This window comes from Mirounga leonina, unplaced genomic scaffold (assembly GCF_011800145.1).
Source record: "Mirounga leonina isolate KUSES-001 unplaced genomic scaffold, KU_Mleo_1.0 Mir_128, whole genome shotgun sequence".
Lineage (NCBI taxonomy): Eukaryota > Metazoa > Chordata > Mammalia > Carnivora > Phocidae > Mirounga > Mirounga leonina.
In genome coordinates, this window is record NW_023270320.1 from 21024902 (window position 1) to 21049586 (window position 24685).

The following is a 24685-nucleotide window of genomic DNA, read 5'->3' on the forward strand; positions in this document are numbered from 1 at the left end:
TTTCACTTTTTTAGAAACTTGTCACAGATATTTGTGGAACCTGAGTATTTACCCATGGTTCTACTATTGCTCTAGAAAGGGTACAGAGTTTGATAGCCAGAAGAACTACTTAAGAGATTTTTTTTTTTAAGATTTTATTTATATTAGGGAGTGAGAGTGTGCACACACATGCAAGAGCAGGGGTGGGAGTGGGGGGTAGGGACTGAGGGAGAGAAATTCAAACAGACTCCACACTGAGCGTGGAGCCTTATGTGGGGCTCAATCTCATGATCCTGAGATCATGGCCTGAGCCTAAATCAGGAGTCGGGTGCTTAACTGATTGAACCACCCAGGTGCCCCAGAGATTTTTTTAAATAGAGCACTCAAAATGGGAACAGTTTCTAATTCACACTCTTAAAAATAAACGTATGACTGTATACCTTTAAGAGTGATAATTCTGTGTTATCAACAATTATATATAGCAGAATTGTTGAGTGATGCCTAGATTCTATGAAACTGAAAGCGTGCATCAGGTCATGCCTGGCCCAATTTATACTTAGTGTGGCAGTAAGACAGTAGCAAAATTGACCTATATTGTGTTATATTCAAAAGTTCAAGTTTCCATCAATACAGCATGATAGCTGAGATTTGAGAATTAGTAGACCTGACTAGATAGACCTTAAAATAGTAGCTTTTATTGCCGGCATTCAGTTTATTCTAAACATTAAATGAATTTCCTTTTCTGTAACAAAGTTCATATTAGCAAAAAAAAAAAAAAAAAATTATTTGCAGTTAGTTTATTTCATTCAAGTGCTCAAAGATTTCTACTGATTATTCCTATGAAATGTGTAAAATTTTCCAGATAATTTTTTTGAGAAATAAGTATGGTCTGAGTAACGCTAGGTAATATTATCCATACATTTAAGTATTTCTAATATATGGTATATATCTTGATATTTTTGAGATTATTTTTATCTTGGTAATTTTTAAGATTCTTTTTCTACTTTAAAAGTCCTAAAATAGAATTAAGTCTGTTCTGATATTTAAGTTATTTAAACCTGAATAATGATTCAAGGTGATAGAAATTGTCAGGAATGTATTTTATCACTGTTAACTTCCTGATCTTTTATATCTTCCAGAAACCGGGAGTGATTTTTCCATGTTCGAAGCTTTGCGAGATACTATATATTCTGAAGTAGCTACATTAATTTCTCAAAACGAATCTCGTCCACATTTTCTTATTGAACTCTTCCATGAACTTCAGCTACTTAATACAGACTACTTGAGACAAAGGGCTTTATATGCATTACAGGTATCTGGTACCTAACATTCTTTTTCCTACTCTGTCTGGTACCAATTTTCTTCATGATTGTATCTGGTTGCTTTCTTAGACTGAAGTACATCCTGTTCCATATGTATTATGATCTGTTTTTCATGTGCTTTCTTGCCATTTTATTTAAAACTTCTTGTATAGCTTTAGTAACCTTTAGATAAAAGTCTTTCTCTGAGCAATTTTTTAGTGTTTTATCTTTAATGTTATTTCTTCCTCATAATTAACCTATGAGGTGAGGTACATTCATTTGCTCTTCTGTCTGCTTGTGTGTTTAAATTGGTGATAAAAAATAAATGTTTTACATAACTAACTATCTTATTTCCTTATTTAGGACATAGTATCCAGACATATTTCTGAGAACCATGAAAAAGAAGGAGAAAATGTAAAGTCAGTAAATTCTGGTACCTGGATAGCATCAAACTCAGAACTTACCCCCAGTGAAAGCCTTGCTACCACTGATGATGTAAGCTGATCATGATTAATGAACGTAGATAGAATTTCACTATGCAGTAAACAGAAGTTAAATAAGTAGTTATACATTGTGAATATACCTGATACTTGGTTTTTAGCTTTCTTAAAAAGTGTAACACGTTATTTTGAGGTGAGGTAGAAAACTCAATTAAAATACGTCAGCAAATACCAGAAATTATGTATAAATGATGGATTATAAGGTGTAAAATAGTTGTATTTATATTTCTGGTGCCCATCATAGGAATTGACTCACAACAGACATTTAGTAAAATTTGTTGTGTTTGTTCAAGACATTCAGTAAATCAGACTGCAGTCAGATCACAGAGCCCTAAAATAAGTAAATACAAGATAAATCAGGTCTTTGGGTTAGAAGAGAAGCCTGGACAAAAAAGAAAGTCGTCCAGGAAAAAAATTGTAATTTTTAATGTATTCAAGTTTATGAAGAAAATTTTGAATAAAGTAAAGGAACTTGGGGAATGGAAAAGAGTGGTGAGGAAAATGGTGCATTCTCAGTAATCTGTGTTCTCCAGATAGCCCCCATGTAGCACATAAGGCAGTGAATGACTGGATGGCAGACTGCTAGGACAGTGAGGAGGTAATGTGCCTAGGTATTTGGAATTCACTACTTAAAGGTCTGGACCCTGATTCTATTATAAAAGATATTATGGGGTTCTCGGATAGCAAATACATTTCTATGCCAACTCTAGTACGTGGATTTTCAGGGATAAGAGTGCTATAACTGATAAGCAAATATCTGCTCTGTGTAGAGAGTTGGAAGCAGTATTACTGTGTTTCTGCCCATTGCTGATACACTAGCATTATAAGTTTTTTTGAAAAGATAGTTTTCCCCCCAAAGATGTCTTGTTTTTTGTTTTTTTGTTTTTTTTTTTTCCACGTATAGTAATTTCCTTATAACTGTTGAGGACTTTTCCTGAATTCTTGCTCTTTAACTTATGCTCATGTTTAAAACAGTACTTCCCCAAGTCATCTTTTCTGCTTAAAACCTTAGGCTCCAACTCCTCTATCACTCTGAACACAAACTAAAAACGATAATGGTTTTAATGCACTTTACAATGTCAAATGTAAATTAAGTAATTGTTTCTAAATTAATTGAAAATTGCATACAATTTTTGTGGAAAATGAAGAGAGTGGTCCGGCTGTATAGATAAATAGGTGGTATGCGGTTACATTAAAGTTTATTAGGCCCTGAAATAACTTGCTGAGAGCATGAATGGTTTCTCTGCTTCCCGTAACTCCATTGCCTCCCTGTTCATCCAGATTTCATGTAGGTGGTATTACTTCGTTAATTTAAAATATTTGAGCACATTGGCCTTTACCATCAATAGCAAATTGGAAATTGAGCTACAATATATGATAAAGTTAACCTGACAGGATTTTAAAGGTTTTTCCTTATAGCTGCTACAGACTTAAATAAAATTTAAAGATACTGATCTGCTTAATAAGGAAGTGTCTTATTTGGGCTTGGTGCAACAAAATACTGTAGACTGGATGGCTTAAACAACAGCCATTTATTTCTCACAGTTCTGGAGGCGGGGAAGTCCAAGATCATGGTTCCAGCAGATTTGGTACTCGGTTAAGGCCCTCTTCCTGGCTTGCGGATGGCCACCTTCTCTCTCTGTCCTCACATGGCTCTGGTGTCTCTTTTTTTAAAAGGGCACTAATGCCACCAAGGGGTCTCCACCCTCATTACCTCATCTAAAACCTTGATTACCTCCCAGAGGCCCCACCTCCTAATACACTGGGAGTTAAGGCTTCAAACATGAATTTGGTCGTGGTGGGGGGGGGCGGTACACAGAGACTCAATCTATAACCATATAGGCTTGGCACAAATAACTCTACTTAGTATTATTTTTAAATAACTAAATCAGTTCTTTAATTTTTCATCCAAAACTTAAATTCGTCATTAATGTTAACATCCTCCCTTTATTAATGCTATTTAATCATCAGCAGCACAACATCCAGTGTTCCTACCCATACATCTAGAGCAGTGCTGTCCAGTAGAACTTGCTACAGTGATGGAAATGTTTTATATGTGCGTTGTCTAATAATGGTAGCCATTAGCCACATGGGGCTATCAAGCACTTGTAATGTGGCTAATGGGACCGAGGAACTAAATTTTAAGTTTTAATATAAATAACCACAGGCTAGTGGTTTCCATATTGGACAGATACAGACTCTCATTCTTCGTGTTCCTAGGCCAAGGTCTTTTTTTTTTTTTTTTAAGATTTTATTTATTTATTTGAGAGAGAGAGAGCAAGAGAGATCACAGAGGGAGAGGGAGGGGGAGAAGCAGACTCCCTACTGAGCAGGGAGCCTGATGCAGAGCTCGATCCCAGGGCCCTGGGATCATGACCTGAGTTGAAGGCAGGCACTTAACCGCCTGAGCCACCCAGGTGCCCCAGGCCAAGGTCATTTGAGCTCCATTTATGGAGCTTGCATAGGCACATTTCAGAGTGTGTAAGAGCTTTCATGGCCAGGAAAGAGAGAAGTAAAAGTAGGCATCCAGGAATTATAAATCAAAGGGGGGGATGAAGAATTGAAATTTAAGAAGAAGAAACACTTTGTGTCTTCTGTTCCATGTGCCATAAAATGGCAAAGGCACATCTACCTTCCAGTTTTAATTGAAGGAGCAAAAAAATGGTTCCATTTCCTAAAATGTGTTCTGTAATGCCTGAATTTCCTTTAATCAGAGACAGAGCTTTCATTTCATAATTGAAGAGAAAAATTTAAAAGATTAATAGCTAGGAGAAAGAACACAATTGAGAAATGAGTTTTAGAATGTGAGATTCCCCTTAATCACACTATACACAGAAATTATTTTGAAATTAAAGTCCTGAAAAGGCTAAAACTTAGAAAACTTCTAAAAGAAAATCTTCTTGATTTAACATAAGCAAAAATTTCTTAGGGTACACAAAGCTTTAACTATAAAAGAAAAAAATGATAAATTAGACTTGATTAAAAATAAAATCCCTCTGCTTTTCAAAAGACACCATTACGAGAACATAATCTTAGTACACATATCTGATAATGACTATATAAATGACAAATCCAGACTACATAAAGAACTTTGACAATTTGATTATAAGACCAACAACTCGGAAAGATAGGGGCAAGAGATTGAACAGGCACTACATAAAAGAAAGATCTATAAATGGTGGCCAATGTGCAAATTAAAACCACATGAGAAATTTCCTCACATGCACTAGAAAGGCTGAAATTAAAAAGATTGACAGTAAGAAATGTTGGTGTGAATGTAGAGCGATTAGAACTTTCACACTGCTTATGGGATTATAAAATTGTACAACCACTTTGGAAAGCAGTTTGGTCGTTTCTTAAAAGAAGTTAAACCTAAACTTGGCATGTGACCAAGGGATTTTTCTTCTAGGTATTCATCCAAGAGAAATGAAAACATATGTCCACAAAAACATTTGTATTCTAATGTTCATAGCATCTTTAGTCATGATAGCCTCAAACCGGAACATCAGCAGATAAATGGATAAACAAAATATGGTATATCCTTACAATGGAATACTATTCAGCCATTCAGAAATAATGAACTTCTGAAACACATGACAACATGGATTAATGTCAGAAGCCTATTGAGCAAAAGAAAAGAAGCCAGACACCGAAGAGTATATTCTGAATGGTTCCATTTATATATCAAGTCCTAGAGCCAGAAAAGCTGATTTGTGGTGACAGAAATCTTACGAGCGGGGTGTAGTGGAGACTGACTACAGAGGGATACAAAGGAACTTTCTGGGCTGATGGAAATGGTCTTTATCTTTAGGGAAAGTGGTTACATGGGTGTATATATATATATTTTTAGAACATCAGACTGTACATTTAATGGGTGCACTGTTGTATGTAAATTATATTTCAATAAAGTTCATTTAAAAAAAATACGAATGATGCTGTCATGTTTTTCTTCTGATAAAACCAGATATAGTAAGGTCCTAGTAATTGTTAGGCTTTGGAGATGGGAAGATTTCCCTGAGGGTGTAGAAATAATTTAAAATGTTTAGTTTTCCAAGTTAGAATTTAATTAGTAGCTGGCTCTGTGTATTTTTATCTACTTAATGACATATGTTCTGCAAGATTATTTAATATTTTAATGTTTTCTGTGACTGTTCAACCTTTAATAACTTCGGTTATATCCCAATTTTAAGTATGTAGTTTTATGCAAATACTTAGTTTCTATGTTAAATTTTTAATCTTCATCATAAAATTTTTAAAAGAAATAGTAGTGATTTTTATTTGTTTTTTTAACTATAACTTAGGAAACTTTTGAGAAGAACTTTGAGAGAGAAACACATAAAATAAGTGAGCAAAATGATGCTGATAATGCTAGCGTCATGTCTGTATCTTCAAATTTTGAGCCTTTTGCAACAGATGATCTAGGTAAGCAGAATTTTTTATAATCTTAGAACATGACTTTAATACAGTCTTTGAATTACATTGATTAAGAAACGAAAGTCCAAAAAAGCTAAGATGTGGTGGAAAGACTTTGGACTTCAAAGTCTCTCAGTGTAAAGTCAGGAATCTCCTGTTAACTCTTTAGCCTTTGGCAGATCATCTCATCATTCTGATTACATGTTCTAAGGAAATGGGAGTCCTACCTATCTTGCTCTATGTTCTTTGAAAAATATATAGAATTTTCTAGCATGTATAATAGGAACTGAAGAAATGTTAATTTCCTTCCTGTAAGGGAAAGGTCATCCTTTAAGGTTTTCTAGTTAATGGGAAAAAATCAGAGGTATCAGGGCCTCATCCAATCACATTTCCAATAACAATATTCACTTCATAATTTGCAATAACTGAAATTTCTTAGCATAGATAATCTTTAGTGAGAAACCCAGGTAACTGAATGTGCATGATGCATTGTGCTTTTTTTTTTCGTCATTAGTAAAACAGAAGCTTGGAGGGTTGTATAACTCAAAGGGAAGAAGAAAACCCAGAGTCCCAGACTTAGAAAGGAGAGTAGGGAAAAGAAAAATGTATAGGTACCCGATTCATTTTCCTGGCTGTAGCCTATCAAGAGATAACTGAGATTCAATCATTCAGACCTCCAGGGCACTCAGTTGATAAAAGGATCTAAGTCCTATTATTCTAGTGTTTGTTCATATGATGAGAACAAGATTTAGATAATTCCAAAGGCCGCCTACAAAGAAAAGGGCCAAGCCTTGCCCTGTTACTAGATACACACCTTTTACCAAAGCAATAAGTCTTCCTTTTGTCTTATCCTGACTATCATGGACTCTAAGCCTAGCTCCCTTCTGAGTAAATACCTGTCAAGTCTAAACTGATCATTTCAGAGAAAGATCCTCCTTTCCCCTTGAGTTTATTCCCCCTTTCTGAGTTACCAAATGGTTTTGAGTCCTATCTGTTTTGTTTCATTTACTGATTTTTTCCCTCAAAATCCTTCACTAGCTTTGTCTGAAGTGGACAAAGGAAAACTGGGAAATCACTTTCTTAGGCATTTTCCTTATTACTTGCTTATATTCAGGTGGATCCTTTTCCTCAGAATTTGGGTGACATCTTGGGATTTATTTTTACATGAAGCAGTATGATGACTAGTGAAATCAATATGGACCTCAGAGTCTAAGAGAGTAATGTATGCCAAGTCACCAAACTAGTATAGTGTCTGGAACTTGTTAAAGCTACTTTTCCTTACCTACAGTTAGACGTTTTTGTTTTTGTTTTTTTTTAATATGTTGTGAGGAATACATGATAAAGTTTGCTTTTATATTTTCTCAATGTTTCTGTTTCATATGTAGGTAACACTGTGATTCACTTAGATCAGGCTTTAGCCAGAATGAGGGAATACGAGCGTATGAAGACTGAGGCTGAAAGTAGCCCAAACAGAAGATGCACCTGCAGGATTCTTGATAAGGATGGTGCTGCCGCCAGGAGTACGGTTACTAACTCAGAAGGTGTGTTCTTCCGCTGAGTAAAAGTACAGAAACTACAGTTCCATATGTAAAGAAAGTGTATAGCCCCACCTGATATATAATAATTTTATTGCCACTTTCTTTTAGTCATTAAGGGTGCTAAAACTACATAAATGCTCCTTTGTATTAGCGTAAAATCATCAGATTTTAATATTTAGAATTCTGAATAAATGTGTATTTATAATGTCACAGGCTTTATTTTGCTAACAAATCATTTTCTTTTTAAAAATAGAAACTCCTATTGAAAATCATGGTTCACAACAACCTGTAAGCGAAGTTTCTACTGTCCCATGTCCTAGAATTGATACTCAGCAGCTGGACCGGCAAATTAAAGCCATTATGAAAGAAGTCATTCCTTTTTTGAAGGTAAGCAGTAATTTTTTTAAAATAAATACTTTGCGTTTTGTTCTTTAATTCTTACAAAAGACTTCACTGTAGTAAATTCAGAAAATAACAGGTAAACGAAAGCTAAAAACACATCAGTTTCATCAGTTATTTTGTAAATTTATTTCCCGTTATTTGTAAAATATGTACTCACCTCCTGTAAGTTGTAAGAATGTGCATATGTTCCTGTAGATAGATGGGTAGATATATTTGAGAGTTTGAAACCATTCCTTCAGGTGAGTTGACTTAAACTGTGTAAGCGGTTACTTGCTTTCATCTTAGGCATAGATAAGTGTTGCCTTTTTTGTTTTACATTTTTATTTTATCATGAGTGATCCAATAAATACTTTCAAGCATGTCTTTTTTGGTAAAATTACGTATACGGCTAGCAATATTTATTTAGTATGTACAGTTACTTTCTAAGGTTTAAAAAAATCTAAATGATTTAGGTTTATGCTTAGGGAATGCAGTCATCTACAGTTAGGAAATTTTATTGCTTTTACCATTTTGTGTCTGATTTAATTGATAGCCCCTCATAAATATTCACTTACTAAATTTAGCATTTCAAAAAGCTTTTGAGGCCAACAAAATGAGTAGAACTAATGATCTGATTTTAACTATTTTGTTATGTCTCATTTCACTTCAAATCTTGACTTTCTTGGTAGGATCATAGAACTTCTTTGTTAATGTCAGCATTATATCCAGTCACCTAAGCTAGACTTCTTGACTCTCATACCCTCTATCACCAGTGAGTCAAAATTGATTTTCCCCTTAAGAGCAGTCACTATTCCTTCCTCTCTCCAATAGCATGACCTTAATTCAGATCCTCATGTTCTGCCTAGACAGCTTGTCATGGTAGGCATGAAATGAATGTTTACTAAGCAGACTCCCTAGCCTTCAAGAGATTTCACTACTGGACCTCGTATACTTCCCCAGCTCCATCTCTCCCCACTCTCCATCTGGTCCCCTCACTCACTCACTCACTTCAGGTTACTCAGCATTTCCCGTTCCAGCCATTGCATTTTCATATATCAGCCCTTTGTACAAGTTGTCATTATTGAAAATATAAAATTCCTTCACTCTTTCTCTGCTTGGCAGAAATATCCTTTCTTCAGAGATAATTATTGTTTCTAATATGCTACCATAACTCCTTGCAGAACCTAGTGTGTGCTGCTTTTAAGATACCAGTATATTCAGCAAGTAATGAGTGTCTCCCGTGAGCTGGCCACTGTGCTAGGTGATAAATAAGAAACAGTCCCTGGAATTAAAAAGTATCATCTGTTGGACAGGGAATAGCATGTAGTGATTGATTGTTCGTGTATCTGACTTTTTCCTCTGGTATTTGATCCCTTGAAGACAAGGGACTATTGTCCTTTTTTTTTTTTTTTTTTTAACTGCCTGCTCTGTCACATGATTTTTTAAAAAAACGACTTAATTCCTTCAATTTAAGGAATCCTAGAAATCATCTAGTTTAGCCACCTCACTTCATACATTTCTATAGAAAAAAAATCAGAACATGAACTTACCTGAGTAAAGGTTAGAAGACCTGCCCAAATGAGTTTAGTGGCCCAGAAGAGGGATGAGAACCTTGAGGTACTTGATGTGGGTGTTTTATGGACTCACCTCCAGAAGTGAACCATGATTTGGATTATTAGGTAGTTTGCACGTGCTTCTAAAGGAAGATGAAGGAGAAGAGGAGACGCCCAAAAAGGCTTGTTCGGAAAGTTAGGACAGTGGTTCTCAACTGGGGGTAACTTTGACCCTAAAAGCATTTTGTAGTGTCTCCATACAGTTTTAGCTCTCAGGACTTGGGAGAGTGGAGGGTGCTTTTGGCATCTAGTGGGTGGAGGCCCGAGTGTGCTGCTGAACCTCCCGCACTGCACACAATGTCCCTAATCTGAACGGGGCTGAGAAAGCGGAGGTTGAAGATGCGTGAGGTGAGTTGTAAGAGTGCAGTTGGAATGAACTGAACTGCACATGGGGAGACAGGCACTATGGTGACGAGGGCATGAGTAGTTCCCCTTAAGATACAGGAAGGAAGTAATGAAAAGTATTGAATCAGCTCGTCTCTTTTTACCGGCTGTTTCCTGCTGTGGTGGGTCAAAAGGTACAAACCCCTTAACATGTGTAGTGCAGGAGTTTGGCTCTTATGAACAGATATTTCTAAATGTGTATCTGAAAGTTGAGTAGCATCTATGCAAGAAAAAACAGTCTCATGTGAACTAATATTTTTTAAACAATAGGTAAGTTTACATCCTAACCAAATAGGGTTTTTCTCAGGAGCACATGGATGAAGTATGCTCTTCTCAACTTCTAACTTCAGTAAGACGTATGGTTTTGACTCTCACCCAGCAAAATGATGAGAGCAAAGAATTTGTAAAGTTCTTTCATAAACAATTGGGAAGTATATTACAGGTAAGAGTTTATACTTGTATGACTTACCAACATATACCCTCTAGTTGGGATTTTTTTTTTTTTTTTTTTTTTTGCCATTTTCTGGCAATATGCAATTTATTAAAATGTCCATTCTGCTATCCATTGGGGATGACATTTCAATACCTTTTTAGGTTATTCCTTTATCTGGTTTAAAAAAATATTGTATTATGGGGCGCCTGGGTGGCTCAGTCGTTAAGCGTCTGCATTCAGCTCAGGTCATGATCTCAGGGTCCTGGGATCAAGCCCCGCATTGGGCTCCCTGCTCAGTGAGGAGCCTGCTTCTCCCTTTCACTCTCCCCCTGCTCTTTATCTCTCTCAAATAAATAAAATCTTTAAAAAAAAAATTGTATTAGGGCCTATGTCTTCCTTTGACTCTCTCATCTCTAAGGCCTAGCCAAACTATAATAAAATTTTGTCTTGATTTTTCTCCTACCCAGTAAGAACATTTCAAGGTTGTTTAGGAAGTATTCTATGATATTCTATGATATTTTCTAAAATAATTTTTTTCCGGTGTGGGAAGCTTTAGAGACCAGAAACCATCTGTTGATTGTAGAGACTTCTTAGGCTGTAATAGTAACTTTATTTTTTGTTTATTTATTTTTAAAGATTTTATTTATTTATTTGAGAGAGAGAAAATGAGAGACAGAGAGCATGAGAGGGAGGAGGGTCAGAGGGAGAAGCAGACTCCCCGCTGAGCAGGGAGCCCGATGCGGGACTCGATCCCGGGACTCCGGGATCATGACCTGAGCCGAAGGCAGTCGCTTAACCAACTGAGCCACCCAGGCGCCCTGTAATAGTAACTTTAAATTAATGTTAAGGTCATGATTCTCAACTGGGGGCAATTTTGCAATGCCCGCAGACATTTGTCACACAGGTAGAAAGTGGGTGGTACTAACATCCTGTGGCATGTTAATAGTGCTGAGGTGGATCCCTTTGTTAAGTAAGGATACCTTCATATAATAAACATCTTTACAGTTCAGTACACCGATTTGTTTTCCCATTGAGATAGTTCAGTGATGTGTATTATTACTCCAAACTAGGAAATATGTTTTTCTTTTCATCTTTATTACAAAAATTTCCCATAAAACTGTTCCTTACTTCCTCCTATTCCTGTGTTTAAATTGGTTTTAGAGAAAGTATTATCACTTTGTCTATTAATAACTTTTAAAACCCGAGGTTTGATGCAAATTTCCATCACTATAATTTTCCATTTTGTTTTTATTAAGGTAAAGTATAAATTCAATAATAGGTTTAAGTCATGTTGGCTCTATTTAATCTAATTGTAACTAACACATCTATAAGAACTATAAGACATCTCTCTTGTTATGCAGTTTAAAAATGTTTAGGATAATTTTTAGATAAATATGTTTTTATAACTTTAAGTAGGGGCGCCTGAGTGGCTTAGTTGGTTAAGCGGCTGCCTTCGGCTCAGGTCATGATCCCAGGGTCCTGGGATCGAGTCCCATGTCAGGCTCCCCGCTCAGCGAGGAACCTGCTTCTCCCTCTGTCTCCTGGCTTGTGCTCTCACTCTCTCTCTGTCAAATAAATAAATAAATAAAATATTAAAAAAAAAAAAAAAACTTTAAGTAGTTAGTTTATTCCTACAGAAAGAAATAACTCCATTCCAGAATCAGGCTCAAAGAGAAATCCTTTATAATTAAATATTTTTGTTTCTCAAGATCTGTGCAATCCTCCCTCAGTTTTGGCTACTGTTACATAATTGAGACAGATGCCAAAGTATTAGTTTGAAAATAAGATTTTTTTCTGAGAAAATCTGGCTGCTTTTCTTATATCCCATTCCTGATTTTTTTTTTTTTTCCACAAAGGGACCTAGAGAAGAATAAAGATTAGTTGACAGTAAATCTTGCCCAGACTACTGAAAATTTTTCATGAGGTAGAGCTTAAAATACTATCTTCTACTTTTTTCTCTAAGAAACCTATTCAGTGAATTTTTTTTTTTTTATGAGGCAGCCACATTTGCACTTCTTCCACAATTATGCTAGATGAGGCGGTTTTTTGGAGGGAGGAGACACAGAACATAGTTGTTTGCTGGTTTTCAAAATGCATAGTTCATATTTTTAGGAAGAAAAAGAAATGCAGTTTTATAAAAAATGTTTAGAATATAGCTGACTTATTTATTTGATGATGCTGTATTTCAACTTGAATAGGACTAACGTTTGCTTTTAAATTGATTCTGAAGAAAAAGTTTAAATTAGAATGACTGCCTGGCTTATATAAAATGGGGGAACTTGAGAAGTACTCTGATGTTAACATTGAGAAAGGGAGGACTTCGTATTTTCCTCCTGGGCACCTCAGCTTCTCACTGTGGTAAATATGTATCCCCTGATTTACTCTTTTGTGGCCTCCAGTTCTATTAATTAGGGACTAAATCTATGGATGATCACCTGCCCTGTTCTTTTCGTTTTGTATACTCTTTAGAGGAGACTGGCATGATTCCTACTTAGGTTAATATCACTAAAGAATATTACTATCTTGGGCACCTGGGTGGCTCAGTCAGTTAAACGTCCCAACTCTTGGTTTCTGCTCAGGTCATGGTCTCAGGGTCTTGAGATCAAGCCTCATGTAGGGCTCTATGCTCATTGGGGAGTCTGCTTGAGATTCTCTCCCTCTCCTTCTGCCCCTATTCTCTCTCTCTTTCTCAAAATAAATAAATAAATCTTTAAAAAAAAGAATGGGATGCCAGGGTAGCTCAGTCAGTTAAGCGTTTGCCTTTGGCTCATGTCATGATCCCAGGGTCCTGGGTTCAAGCTCCGCATCGGGTTCCCTGCTCAGTGGGGAGCCTGCTTCTCTCTCTACCTGCTCATGCTCTCTCACTCTCAATCTTTCTCCCTCAAATAAATAAATAAAATCTTTAAAAACAAATATTACTCTTTGTCTAGTAATCTTAGCCATTAGTTTTAGCTTTTTTCATACTAAAAATAATAAAATTGTTTTTCCCTAGGTGAGTATTGTAATTTAAACTTGTTAATCCTCTGTATTGCTCTACCCACATTGAAGTTTACTATAATCTTAAAATTACATGGTTTATCTTTGAATAGGATTCACTGGCAAAATTTGCTGGCAGAAAACTGAAAGACTGTGGAGAAGATCTTCTCGTAGAGATATCTGAAGTGTTGTTTAATGAATTGGCTTTCTTCAAGCTCATGCAAGATTTGGATAACAATAGTATAACTGTCAAACAGAGGTGCAAAAGGAAAATAGAAGCAGCTGGAGTGATACAGTCCTATGCCAAAGAGGTAAATGACATTCATTTTGAATTTAGGAGTAGTTATAATTAGCATTAAAATATATTGCTTGATCATTATTAACTAAAACCATACTTGACCTCAGCTCACATATTTTCTAAGTAATAGCAATTAATCAGATTACCTAAATCAGCACATATGCCAGCCACATACTGAATCTCAGATGTGACAGCAGTGGCTAAAAGATCGGGAATGCAGACAGGACTTGGTGACAGGAATTATCAGCTGTCTTACATTGTTGTCACTCACGTCTCCAGAGAAGAGAGGAGGACTGGGATCCTGTCCTTGACCAGCTTTCTGCAGTAGCTCTTTCGACCCTGACAGATCTCAGATCTACCAGGTGTATTTGTCACCCCAACCAACCCACATGCTTGTTCACAAGTTGGGACTTTGGTTGCACATCTCAGTAGCTTCTTATACCTTATTAAATTAGTGTGATCACATATGAACTTGGATGGGATTCTTCCCCTCAACTTGAGGCATACTAGAAGGTTTCTCTCTCAGACCTTTCCCTCCTCTTGACTCTCTAGTCATGAGAAGGCACGTCAAGACCCAAAACAGAAAGAGGTAACCTTTCTCCCTGAAATCTAAGGTAGATAAAAGTCAAGCCATCCATTTCACACTTTTCTTAATATTTTCACTCTAGACATAGATAGGTTTCAGATCATTTCAGTCATTGCCAAGAGCTTGAAGAAAATAAAACCGAATAAAACCATAATAAATGATTGGAAAGACTACTTTAAGATAGGCAGTCTCGTGAGGCTGTTTGAGTGGGTGAAGTATGAACTAAGGCAAGAAAGGAGTTTATAATGAAGATGAAAGGGAAGAACATTCCAGGCAGAGAGAACTGTAAGTTCAAAGACTCTGAGACAGGGTTGAGCAGTTTGGAGAACCTATAGAAGGCCAGGGTAGCAGGAACACCTCATCAGAGGTGAGAGTGTAGGAGATGAGGTCACCTAGGTAGGTAAGGCCAAACTATGGGGCCTTAGCAACAGCGGTAAGGACCTTCTATTTGATTTTATTCTAAGCATGATGGAAACCCATGGGAAATTTTGAAATAGAGGAGGGACATAATCTCATGTGCAGTGAAAAGATTGGTCTAGATACCGTGTTGTATAAGAATTGTAGGAGAGGAGATAGAGGCAGAGACGAGTTTTAAGACTGTCGGCAGTAGTGCAGGTAGGAAATGATGTGACTTAGCTCCGAGCTCTGAGTCAATGAGGCATTCTTAGGGTTTAGATGTGGATAATACAGGTAGAGTCCAGGCTGCTTCCTGGTGTCTGACTTGTGCATGGGGTACATGAAGGGCCATTTACTGAGATTGGGAAGACTGAAGGAGGCTGGGGTTTGGGGAGGGAGGAGTCAAGGTTTTTGTTCTGGAATTAATGAATTTGAGATGCTCATTATTCAGGGAGATGTCTGGTAAGCAGTGTTGATTTTTGTTTGGCTAATTTAAAAGATTTCAATGGAAGAGTTGAATTTGCATTTCTAAAAAAGCATTCAACTCTTTGGACTGTGGTCAAAAACTGCAGCATTTGTTAAAGTTACTGAGTAAGTATAATGCTGAAAGGTCACCCCTGAATTCTGTTTAATTTGCTCATAAGGCCAAAAGGATTCTTGAAGGAGATCGTGGCTCACCTGTTGGAGAAATTGATGATGAAGACAAAGTAAGTGGCTAATTAATTTGTGCCTAAAAACAATGCTTTTGGGACAAAAGATAAATAACTTCAATAGCTTTTACCTTAATGTTTGAGAGAAAGCTTTATCATCAAATGGCCTTTCTTCTGACAAAATTTTATTTTCTCTTAAAAATAACTTTTTGTATTTTTTATTAGATCGTGACTATTTTTGTGATGAGCTTACTATATACCTTTTAAAATGTATTTTAAGGAATTCATTACGTGTATTTGTGGCTAGGACAAGGATGAAACTGAAACAGTTAAGCAGACTCAGACATCTGAGATGTATGTTGATGACGGTCCCAAAAATGTGAGATCGGATGTTTCTGATCAAGAGGAAGATGAAGAAAGTGAAGAATGTCCGGTGTCTATTAGTAAGTGTAAAGGCTCTGTACTGGGTTTATACATTGGCTCTTTATAGGTCACTTATCCAAACATTTGGGTGGATTGTAGTGAATGTAGAGTTAGGTGTCCAACAACTCTGAACGGTCTGGTGTGGCCCTGACCAGATGCCCTGTCCTTTCTGCACCACAGTGTTCTTCTGCCTACTGTTCGGAAGCTTTCAGATATTGTATGTAAAGGACTTGGGCAATGCAGGAATGCAGTACCTGGTAGCAGCTCTTAAGATTTAGTGCTGAAAATTTACTAAAAACTGTGTATTAATCAACTTAGACTTGTCCAAAGCTGAAACTCAGGCTTTGACTAATTATGGAAGTGGAGAAGATGAGAATGAGGATGAAGAAATAGAAGAATTTGAAGAGGGACCTGTGGACGTCCAGACTTCACTTCAGGCTAACACCGAAGCTATAGAAGAAACTGAACACGATGATCAGGTATTCCAGTCCACACTAGCACATCTTCCCCAATCTTCTTTAACTCCTGAAGGCAGATCCTTTTCAAGGATGTCAGAATTTACAGCTTCCCCATTCTCGTTTTCATGAATAAACAAATCTTTTTAATATCCTTACTGAAATCTCAATCAAACACTAGTTTATTTTTATATTTAGCAATGCTTATATATAAAGCACTTTAATCTTTTTTTTGGGGGGGTGGGGGGTCAACCTACCTAGAAGATCTGGATTTTTCATGTATCTTTATGTATTTCCTAGTCATACATGGAAACAGTATATAACAAAAATCATTCCCTTTCCTACCTCCACCTCATCTTGTCCCATAGGTAGCACTTTGTATGATTTCTTTGGTTACATAACTCTGTATTTCTGAATAGTATGACATTCTCTGTTGACTTCCTATTATAGTAGGTGAAGACTTTTAGGTCACTTAATTACTCCTCATTTAATTATATTAATCCTATCCTCATTTAATTGTATCTTTTGCTTAAATCTACATTTAACCGTAGATCTAAACAAACTACATAAATATTACCGACTGTTGAACTAAGCAAATACTGTTTATTGCTTAGTCTCATACATTTTTTTCACTTGAAATTAATAATTGTCTCCATTTTTTTATTTGCCTGATTTTCTTTGACCACATACCCAAGTCTTTGTTCTGCCCAACAACAGCTGTATAAACTTCTCAGGGGACTTTTCTGCATGTACCAGTTTGTCAGTTTGTCCTTCCTGCTCCATCCTGGCTTTGCTCTTCATTAGACCTGCTCACTAGCTAGCAGCCTGTCATTCTTTATTCCATCTGTTTCTGGAATCCAGTCTTGTCCTCCTTTTGCCTCATTTTGGTAGAGCACATTTCTAGTACCTCTCTGAGAAAGAGTGCATGAAAGATAAATATTTTGAGACTTTATAGGTCTAAGAAAATCTTAAATTCTTCCTTGTTGAAACATTTCAGTGCCTCTGCTGAGAAGGCTGATGCCTTTTTCAGTTCTGATTCTTTGTATTCTTTTTTCTTGCCCACACTAGAGCTCTCCCCCCTGGAGTTCTGAAGTGTTACAGTGATAGACATTGTTGTGTGTCTTTTTTTCATTCACTATACTGAGTACTCAGTGGGTCTGTAAGCAGTCAATAACCATGTCCTTTATTTTGGTAAATTTTCTTTTTTTGTATTGCTTCTCCACCATTTTATCCTTTCATTCCTCTTGGAATTAATATTATCAGACATCATTAGCCCTCATGGGTTGATTTTCTGATTTTCTTCTCTCTTCCTTTTATCGTCCCCTTGCTCTTTTTGTTTTACTTTCTGGGAGATTTCTTTGACTAATAACTTACATGAATGTCATATTTTTAATTTCTAAATACTTTTATTTTCTGATTACTTTTTTATAGCATGCTATTAGTTAAAAGAAGCACTGTCTTCTCTTACCCACCTGGAGGCTTTCTTCAAATGTCTGTGGTACCTTCAGTGTTAATGCTAAAAAATGATACACCAGAAAGCCGGTTGGGGTTGTTCTGGGTTTCACTGTAGGGCGCCTGGGTAGATAGCTTTTTGACAGAAAATCCCAAATGTTAATACCTGTTGGTCTTTTCTCTGGGGTGGTTTGTTTCTCCACAGAAGGGTCTTCCATTCTCCTCTTGCCGGGGAGGAGGTATTTATACCTCCTTGGCTGCCTGTGTTCAGGAGCTTGATGTGGGAGTGGTGCTGAAGGTCCCATCACTATACAGACTTGGGCTGAATCCTTCTGTTTTCAGCATGACATTTTATCCTGTCCTCATCTGTGCTTTCTGCATCCCACCTTACCCCTGGCAACCCCCAGGTCTGAGGCTCACTAGTTCAGTTTTACCAAAATCTCCCATTTTCTGTTAAAGTTGGGGGAGGGAACCTCGATGTTTGCATTTTCTTTTAACAGCTTCAGAGAACCACCAGCACCACCCTCTTTTCATCCACTACTGTATTCCTCTTCCAAGCATGAGGTGAATCTGATTTTGTTTTCTCCTCCTGCTGAAGGCACTTGGCTTTATCTTTCTCCCCTCCTGGTCAGTTCTTCTTCCATTCACTTAACATCTACATATAAATGGGTTATCTTTTAGTTTCTTTCAAGATAGAGTCTGGTTTGAAAAAAATAAAATTTAAAAAAATAGTGGAATCCGTAATACTCTAGTTCTCTATTATTTTGAGGTTAAGAAGAAAATGAAACATTTTACTTAGCCATCTTAAAGTTTCAACTACAGCCTCCTTCTTGAAACACTTTCAGAAGATATTTTTAAATTCCCTTGTATGAAGGTCTCAGGTTGGACAGACACTATACACTCCTAACCATCTCCTATATAATGGCCATATATTTTAGGTCCTGCTATTAAGACATCACTTTTTCCTTCTAGGTACTACAACATGGCTTTGAAAAATCAGGAGAAAGCAAAAATTTCTCATCAGAACAAGAACCCACTACTAGTAAAGGCAAGAAATCTAAATCTAAAGAAATCAATTTTAAGATTATTTAAAGTGCCCTTTATGTGCTTAAAAGCTAAAGAAAAAAAAAATCTAAATTCTTAGCTAATGTAAGTTTGAAGGTATTTTGGACCTGAGGTATGTCTTTTCTTCTTCCCCTAAATCCTTTATAGAAAACACGAGGGCTTTGTTTCTGCAAACAGCTGCTCAAGAAAAGTTGACAAATAATTAAACACACAGAAAAAGTCTTCAAAGAAAACCTCTTTAGATACAAACATGGGGGATTTTTTTCGAATACCCATTCCTGGGTATTACTCATGAATATCATACTTCATTAGAAATTGCGTGGATTTCAGGAATTTGATTTTTAAAACATCCCCAGATGAATCTGATCAACTAGTTTTAGGAATCATTGATAAGGAAAATTTGTAGTTGTCTTTTGAGTCTTAAAGGTCTTGATTACTCAACTCATACATACTATTTGGTATAATAGTGAAATTTAACAACTGTTGCATTACACTAAAGTTGAGACTTTCTTTTGATGACAGATGACCAAGATAGCACTCCCGTGAAACCCTGTTACCTCAATATCTTGGAAAACGAGCAACCTTTAAATAGCGCTGTCCAGAAGGACTCTCTCACTACCATTGATTCATCTAAACAGCCTAACCCTTTGCCTTTACCTTTAACTGAAATTGAAACCTTGGTGCCTACAGTCAAAGAAGTTAAATCTGCTCAGGAAACTCCTGAGAGCTCTCTGGCTGGAAGTCCTGATACTGAATCTCCGGTGTTAGTGAATGACTATGTATGTATCATCTACATTTCATTTCTATGTGGATTTCTTCCTTTTCAGGTTAACATTTTCAGTCTGTAAACACAGACTGTGTTTAGGTTTGTTTGTGTTTGTGTTTAGAAACTGCCAAAAAAAATTTCTTACTTAAACTTAGTTTACACTTGAACAGAAGGGTGATAGTGAATTAAGATGATCATATATCAAAACCTAAAAGCTGTTCTACTTTTTTATAAGTTTATGACCCAGATTTTGAGTTTTAGGTGGCAACCTTGAGAGAGTTCAAGGTCAGACCCGAACAGATGATGTGTGAATCATCATTAATCTCTTACAGTGCCCAGGCTTGACATCTCAACAATTTTAGAACATTTCATAAATCTTTGATAAACCTAAAAGTTTACGATTTGACAGCAGTAGACTCCTTACTGTAAATGACGGAAATATATGGTAGCAAATCTGTACTTAGGATGTAGGTACGTAAGCTGAGTTTTACTCTGGACGTTTTTGTTTCACTTTAATTTTATAGCATGTAGGTTATATTTTGGATCTTGGATTGTGTTTTATATACTTTCTCTTGTTGGCAAAAATTGAGGAATTTATAACAATGTACTTTTAGATCTAAATAGAGTGTTTCATTTTTTTTTTTAATTAACATTAGTTTTCTTCCTAAAGATAGAGTTACAATTATGATTTCCTAATTTCTCAGAAAGGAAGCCTATAATATTTCAAAACCATTACTAAAAAGAGTAATTTAACCATTTTGATGGCTTCACCAACAGTGAAATTACCATTTACAACTCTGAAAGTTATCTGTTAGACTTATTCTTACTGTCATTTAATGAGTGCATAGAGTTGCTCTAGGAGGCAGTCAAGTGAAATTAACTTAAAGTTTGATTATAGAGGGACTTGAATTTGAAATTTAGGCAGGGGACACTACTGAAGGGCTTTGCACAAGAAAGTCAAATGGCCAGTCAGGGTTTTTGAAGATGAATCTGATGACTGATGACTGTTGTCAGGGATGCTACATTAGGAGGCTCCCTTACCATAGGAACCAAGTACAAGCTTAATGAAAGAGATGGGTGAGAAATGTTGAAAGAGGAGGAAAAATCTAAGGTTTCTACTTGGGTAATTGCTAAAATGGTACTATTAAAAATCAGAAAGGAGAACTAGGAGAATAAAAGAATTCAAGTTTTAGACATTGAAGTGATCACAAAAGTGAGTTATTAGATTCATACCTCATCTTTCTCAGCTTCCACGGAGTTGATACTGAAAGCCTGTATGTAAATTCTGCTGGATACACGCTGATGCGTTCCGTAAACATTATCAGGAAACCAGAGTTGTTGTTCTGATGGTTTTAGCCCTCAGTGTAACTACTGTTTCTTCCTTTAACCTGTATAAGCTGGCTCTTTGTTTTTTTCAAATGGGGACAGAAACGCTCAGCAGTATGGCCCACAGCTACAAGTACATGGCCCTTCCTGTGCACTCCAGCTTTGCTTTATTCGTAGAGCTGAACACAGAAAAAAACCAAATAGGACAGAATTACTGATGTATGCTTGTATATACAAATCCATTTTATCCTTGGCATGGATGACTTCAAAGACTTCGATCCAGAGATAGAGTGGATTGCCTTCATTAAATATAATTTATCTTACAGGAAGCAGAATCTGGTAACATAAGTCAAAAATCTGATGAAGAAGACTTTGTGAAAGTTGAAGATTTACCACTTAAACTGACAATATATTCAGAGGTATTTTGCTCTCTTTAATTAAACTTGTCTTTATATGACAAATACTACTGGGATGAAAACTGATTTTCAGTTTTTTCTTCATTCCAAAGGCAGATCTAAGAAAGAAAATGGTAGAAGAAGAACAGAAAAACCATTTATCTGGTGAAATACTATGTGAAATGCAGGTTGAAGAATTAGCTGGGAATTCTCAGACACTAAAGGAACCCGGTAAGAGTTACACGATATCATATTGAAAAATTAATGAACCTTGATACCATCAGTTTGTTTTTTAAATCCACTACTAGTACTCGGAAGATTTAATCCAAATATTGAAAGGGAAGCATAATTCTGTAAAAAGTCTAGATCTGTTGCCTAATTTATAAAGTGATACTATCAGGTAATTTATTTCTGTTTTTAAAATCTTGAGTTTTAGCAAGGTAACAGAAGCCCAATTTTAAGAAGGAAAGGTAAAAAAGAATTCATGATAAACTGGCGGGAGCCCATTTCTTTTAACTATTGGTTTTTAGTTCCTTTGGATGAGACCCTGTGTATCTCTAAATGATACAATTTTTCTTAACTTAAATTCAGACATCTCTTGTCTTCCCTATGAAAAGTGAGCATTTGGACCTATCCTTTCACTCTTATTTTTGGTTTTTCTCTGTGCTACCTTTGTTATTTTAAATATATATGTTTTATAGTTCCATCAACTTTGGTCATTACTCAGCTGCCACTCCCTTTTTCTTCTGCTTTCTCTCTTCAGTTTTACTCATCTTCTTACATTAAAGTTATAAAACCCAACACACCTTTTTGTAACTGTAATAGTTAAAACTTCTTTACTTTTTCTGAAGACCATTCTGTGTAAACATGACTCACTGCAGAGTCAAGTGATAATCCCAGATTTCCTTCTTTATGGATCTGATAGCACAACCCCTGGGCCACTCAGAGGAGAATGTGTCTTGCATCAAAATCAGAGATTTTCTTTTTGTTATTCTTTATCAATTCATCAATTTTTGTTTTTCCTAGAAATGGGTGAAGAGAAGGGCAGACTAAATATCAAACCTTCAGCTAACCTCACCTGCGTCCCTCCTAGTGGGTCCAGGCTGAGCCCCGCCCCCCTTCCTTGCACCTCCATCTGCTTTGAGCATTCCAGGGATTTGTCGTCTCCGGGCCTGCTCTCCCTCATAGCTACTCTTCTTGGTCGGCATTTAGTCAGTTTCATAGTTTTTTTTTTTCTGGTGGAGTTTTAAGAGACAGGAAGTATCTGTTCAGTCTGCCATCTTCAAACAGAAACCCTCACTTTGTAACTTTATGCTAAAAGTTTTAATGTATGAGGACAATAATAAATTCTAGTAAGTAATGTCTTAAAATTCAGTAATTTATAGTGCATTAATTATTCTGTTTTTCAGAAACAGTGGGAGCCCAAAGCGTATGAGAGGTCTTCAGAGGCTCATCTAACTCGCTTTACATAGTCAATGCATATATGAACATGGCACTAAATAAACATCTGTTTTGATCTGTATAAAAATGTAAATTAGTTTGACACTGCATTCTTGATAGGTGTGCTAATTTCTGCCCCTGGCAGTTTAAAACCTCAGAAACTGAATTCTGGACAGATTGAAGCCTTGATACACTGTGGGGTTGTTTGTTTTTCTTCTTTCTTTCCTTTTTTTTTTTTTTTTCTTTTTCTTTTGTCTTCATTTTTTTTTTTCCTCCCTTTGTTTTGTTTGGTATCGTTAAATTTAAGATGCAGTTTAAATAAAGTTTGGACTTACCTGTAAAGTACCTTTTTTGGAAATTACGTTGAATGCTATGCAATAAGTCACTGTTCAATGTGATTAGGACATTTAGAGAAGAGCAAGAGTTAGAGACATACAGAATTTAATATAAAGACCAGCCATCAGGCCAGGCTTCCAAATAATATCAGTGTTACTGCTGTTGGGTCTAGATACCTGCATATCTTATTCCTGTGCAAGAATAGGGCAAGTTATAAAGGTATCCTGGATATTGGTGAAGTTATTATAGAATATAAATATTCTCTTCAAATTGGGTAAATTTAGAATACTTAGAACTTACATAATTATCAGATAAATATTTTCTAGAATTCAGTTGCTATCTGTTGCCATGTTCTTAAAAAAAAAAAAAGTGTTATATAATTAGGGAGTATTCCTGCACAAACAAGTAACACTGTGGTTAATTTTACATGAAAAACCAAACCGTTCCAAGTAGGGATTATAGAACTAAATTTTATGTACCAGAATATTAAGGCTCTGCATGCCTTCAGACAAACTTGCGTTTTGAGATAGCAGTTGATTCTGTGTATCGTAACAGAGAAGCAGATTTGCAGATGAAGTATTAAGTAGTAAACATCTATGGGATATCTTTATCACCAAGTAAATCAGTTTTTCAAAAGGTGAATTACCTTTAGATCGCAAACCTGCCATATACCCAAGTAAGGCTTCACAGAGCCAGTTAACAGTTAAGTCAGTCTTACAGGTTTTTTGTTAAATAAAATACATAGAATTAGTTTCAATTAGTAGTATTTGAAATGTATTAACAATTTACTGAAATACCCCATAAGAAAAGAAGTTGGTTGGTATTCCTTTAAAATTCTTAGTTGCATTATACTTCAGTGTAAAATTATAACACCTAATCAGGGAGTGTTAAATGAGGAATTTCCCTATGAGGACATTCACTGTATTGCTAGTTAAATTATGTGAGGTATCGATCTCCAACATTAATAAAAGAAAACCTATTCAGAGAACCAACATTCAGAATCAGGAATTCTTACCCAGTTGGCCTGGGAAACTGAAACAATAAATTAGATTATATGTATACTCAAGTTCTATACTTGTATGTTTTCTAGACTCTGAACAGACAGGGGAGAATTTCATGTTGGCACTCAAGCCGAGCCTTACACATGTACGGCCGTGTCTCTCTACACGCAGATTAAAGTTCGGTCCAGTGGAAGACCTGTACTTCTGAGTTCTTTTCCCAGCACCTGTGAACCTTATCTCACTGACTGACTTAAGTTATAGCTGCGGTCATGTACTGTTGTTTTCTATTTTAGAAGATAATTCCGCTTTGAAATACCTGGGGCTGAAGATCAGATAACTTGTTTTACCCTTAGTAACTACTGCTCAAAGGTTAAGCATTAATATTTGTTAATTTTTAAGCTGAAACTTGGGTAATAGATAAAAGGAGAAAAGGTGACAATGAGTGAGAGAGAACCTGTGCAGGTTGAGAGAATGCTTAACAATAGTGAGCTCACCAGACTGGGCGGTACTCTTTGTATTTTGTGACATTCACTCTGGGTACGTGCGTTTTCACTGTGAATAAATGTCTATCCTCCATA

At 36.2% G+C, this 24685-nt stretch overlaps 1 protein-coding gene across 32 annotated transcripts in view; it reads left to right on the forward strand.

Moving 5' to 3' along the window:
- PCM1 (pericentriolar material 1) overlaps positions 1-24685 on the forward strand; it is an 80890-nt gene extending 56205 nt beyond the window's left edge. For 24 of the 32 annotated variants that reach the window (XM_035004162.1, XM_035004164.1, XM_035004165.1 and 21 more), the window contains 15 exons: positions 1119-1291; positions 1644-1775; positions 6082-6202; positions 7579-7734; positions 7985-8118; positions 10417-10551; positions 13632-13829; positions 15443-15505; positions 15756-15891; positions 16190-16350; positions 18751-18826; positions 19366-19622; positions 21262-21354; positions 21444-21561; positions 24197-24685. In XM_035004162.1, coding sequence (XP_034860053.1) covers positions 1119-1291; positions 1644-1775; positions 6082-6202; positions 7579-7734; positions 7985-8118; positions 10417-10551; positions 13632-13829; positions 15443-15505; positions 15756-15891; positions 16190-16350; positions 18751-18826; positions 19366-19622; positions 21262-21354; positions 21444-21561; positions 24197-24315 — 2072 coding nt within the window. In that variant the 3' untranslated portion in view covers positions 24316-24685. Of the gene's footprint in view, positions 1-1118; positions 1292-1643; positions 1776-5189; positions 5711-6081; positions 6203-7578; positions 7735-7984; positions 8119-10416; positions 10552-13631; positions 13830-15442; positions 15506-15755; positions 15892-16189; positions 16351-18750; positions 18827-19365; positions 19623-21261; positions 21355-21443; positions 21562-22739 lie in introns of those variants that run through there. The other 8 variants (XM_035004175.1, XM_035004191.1, XM_035004190.1 and 5 more) reach the window with 3 other exon arrangements.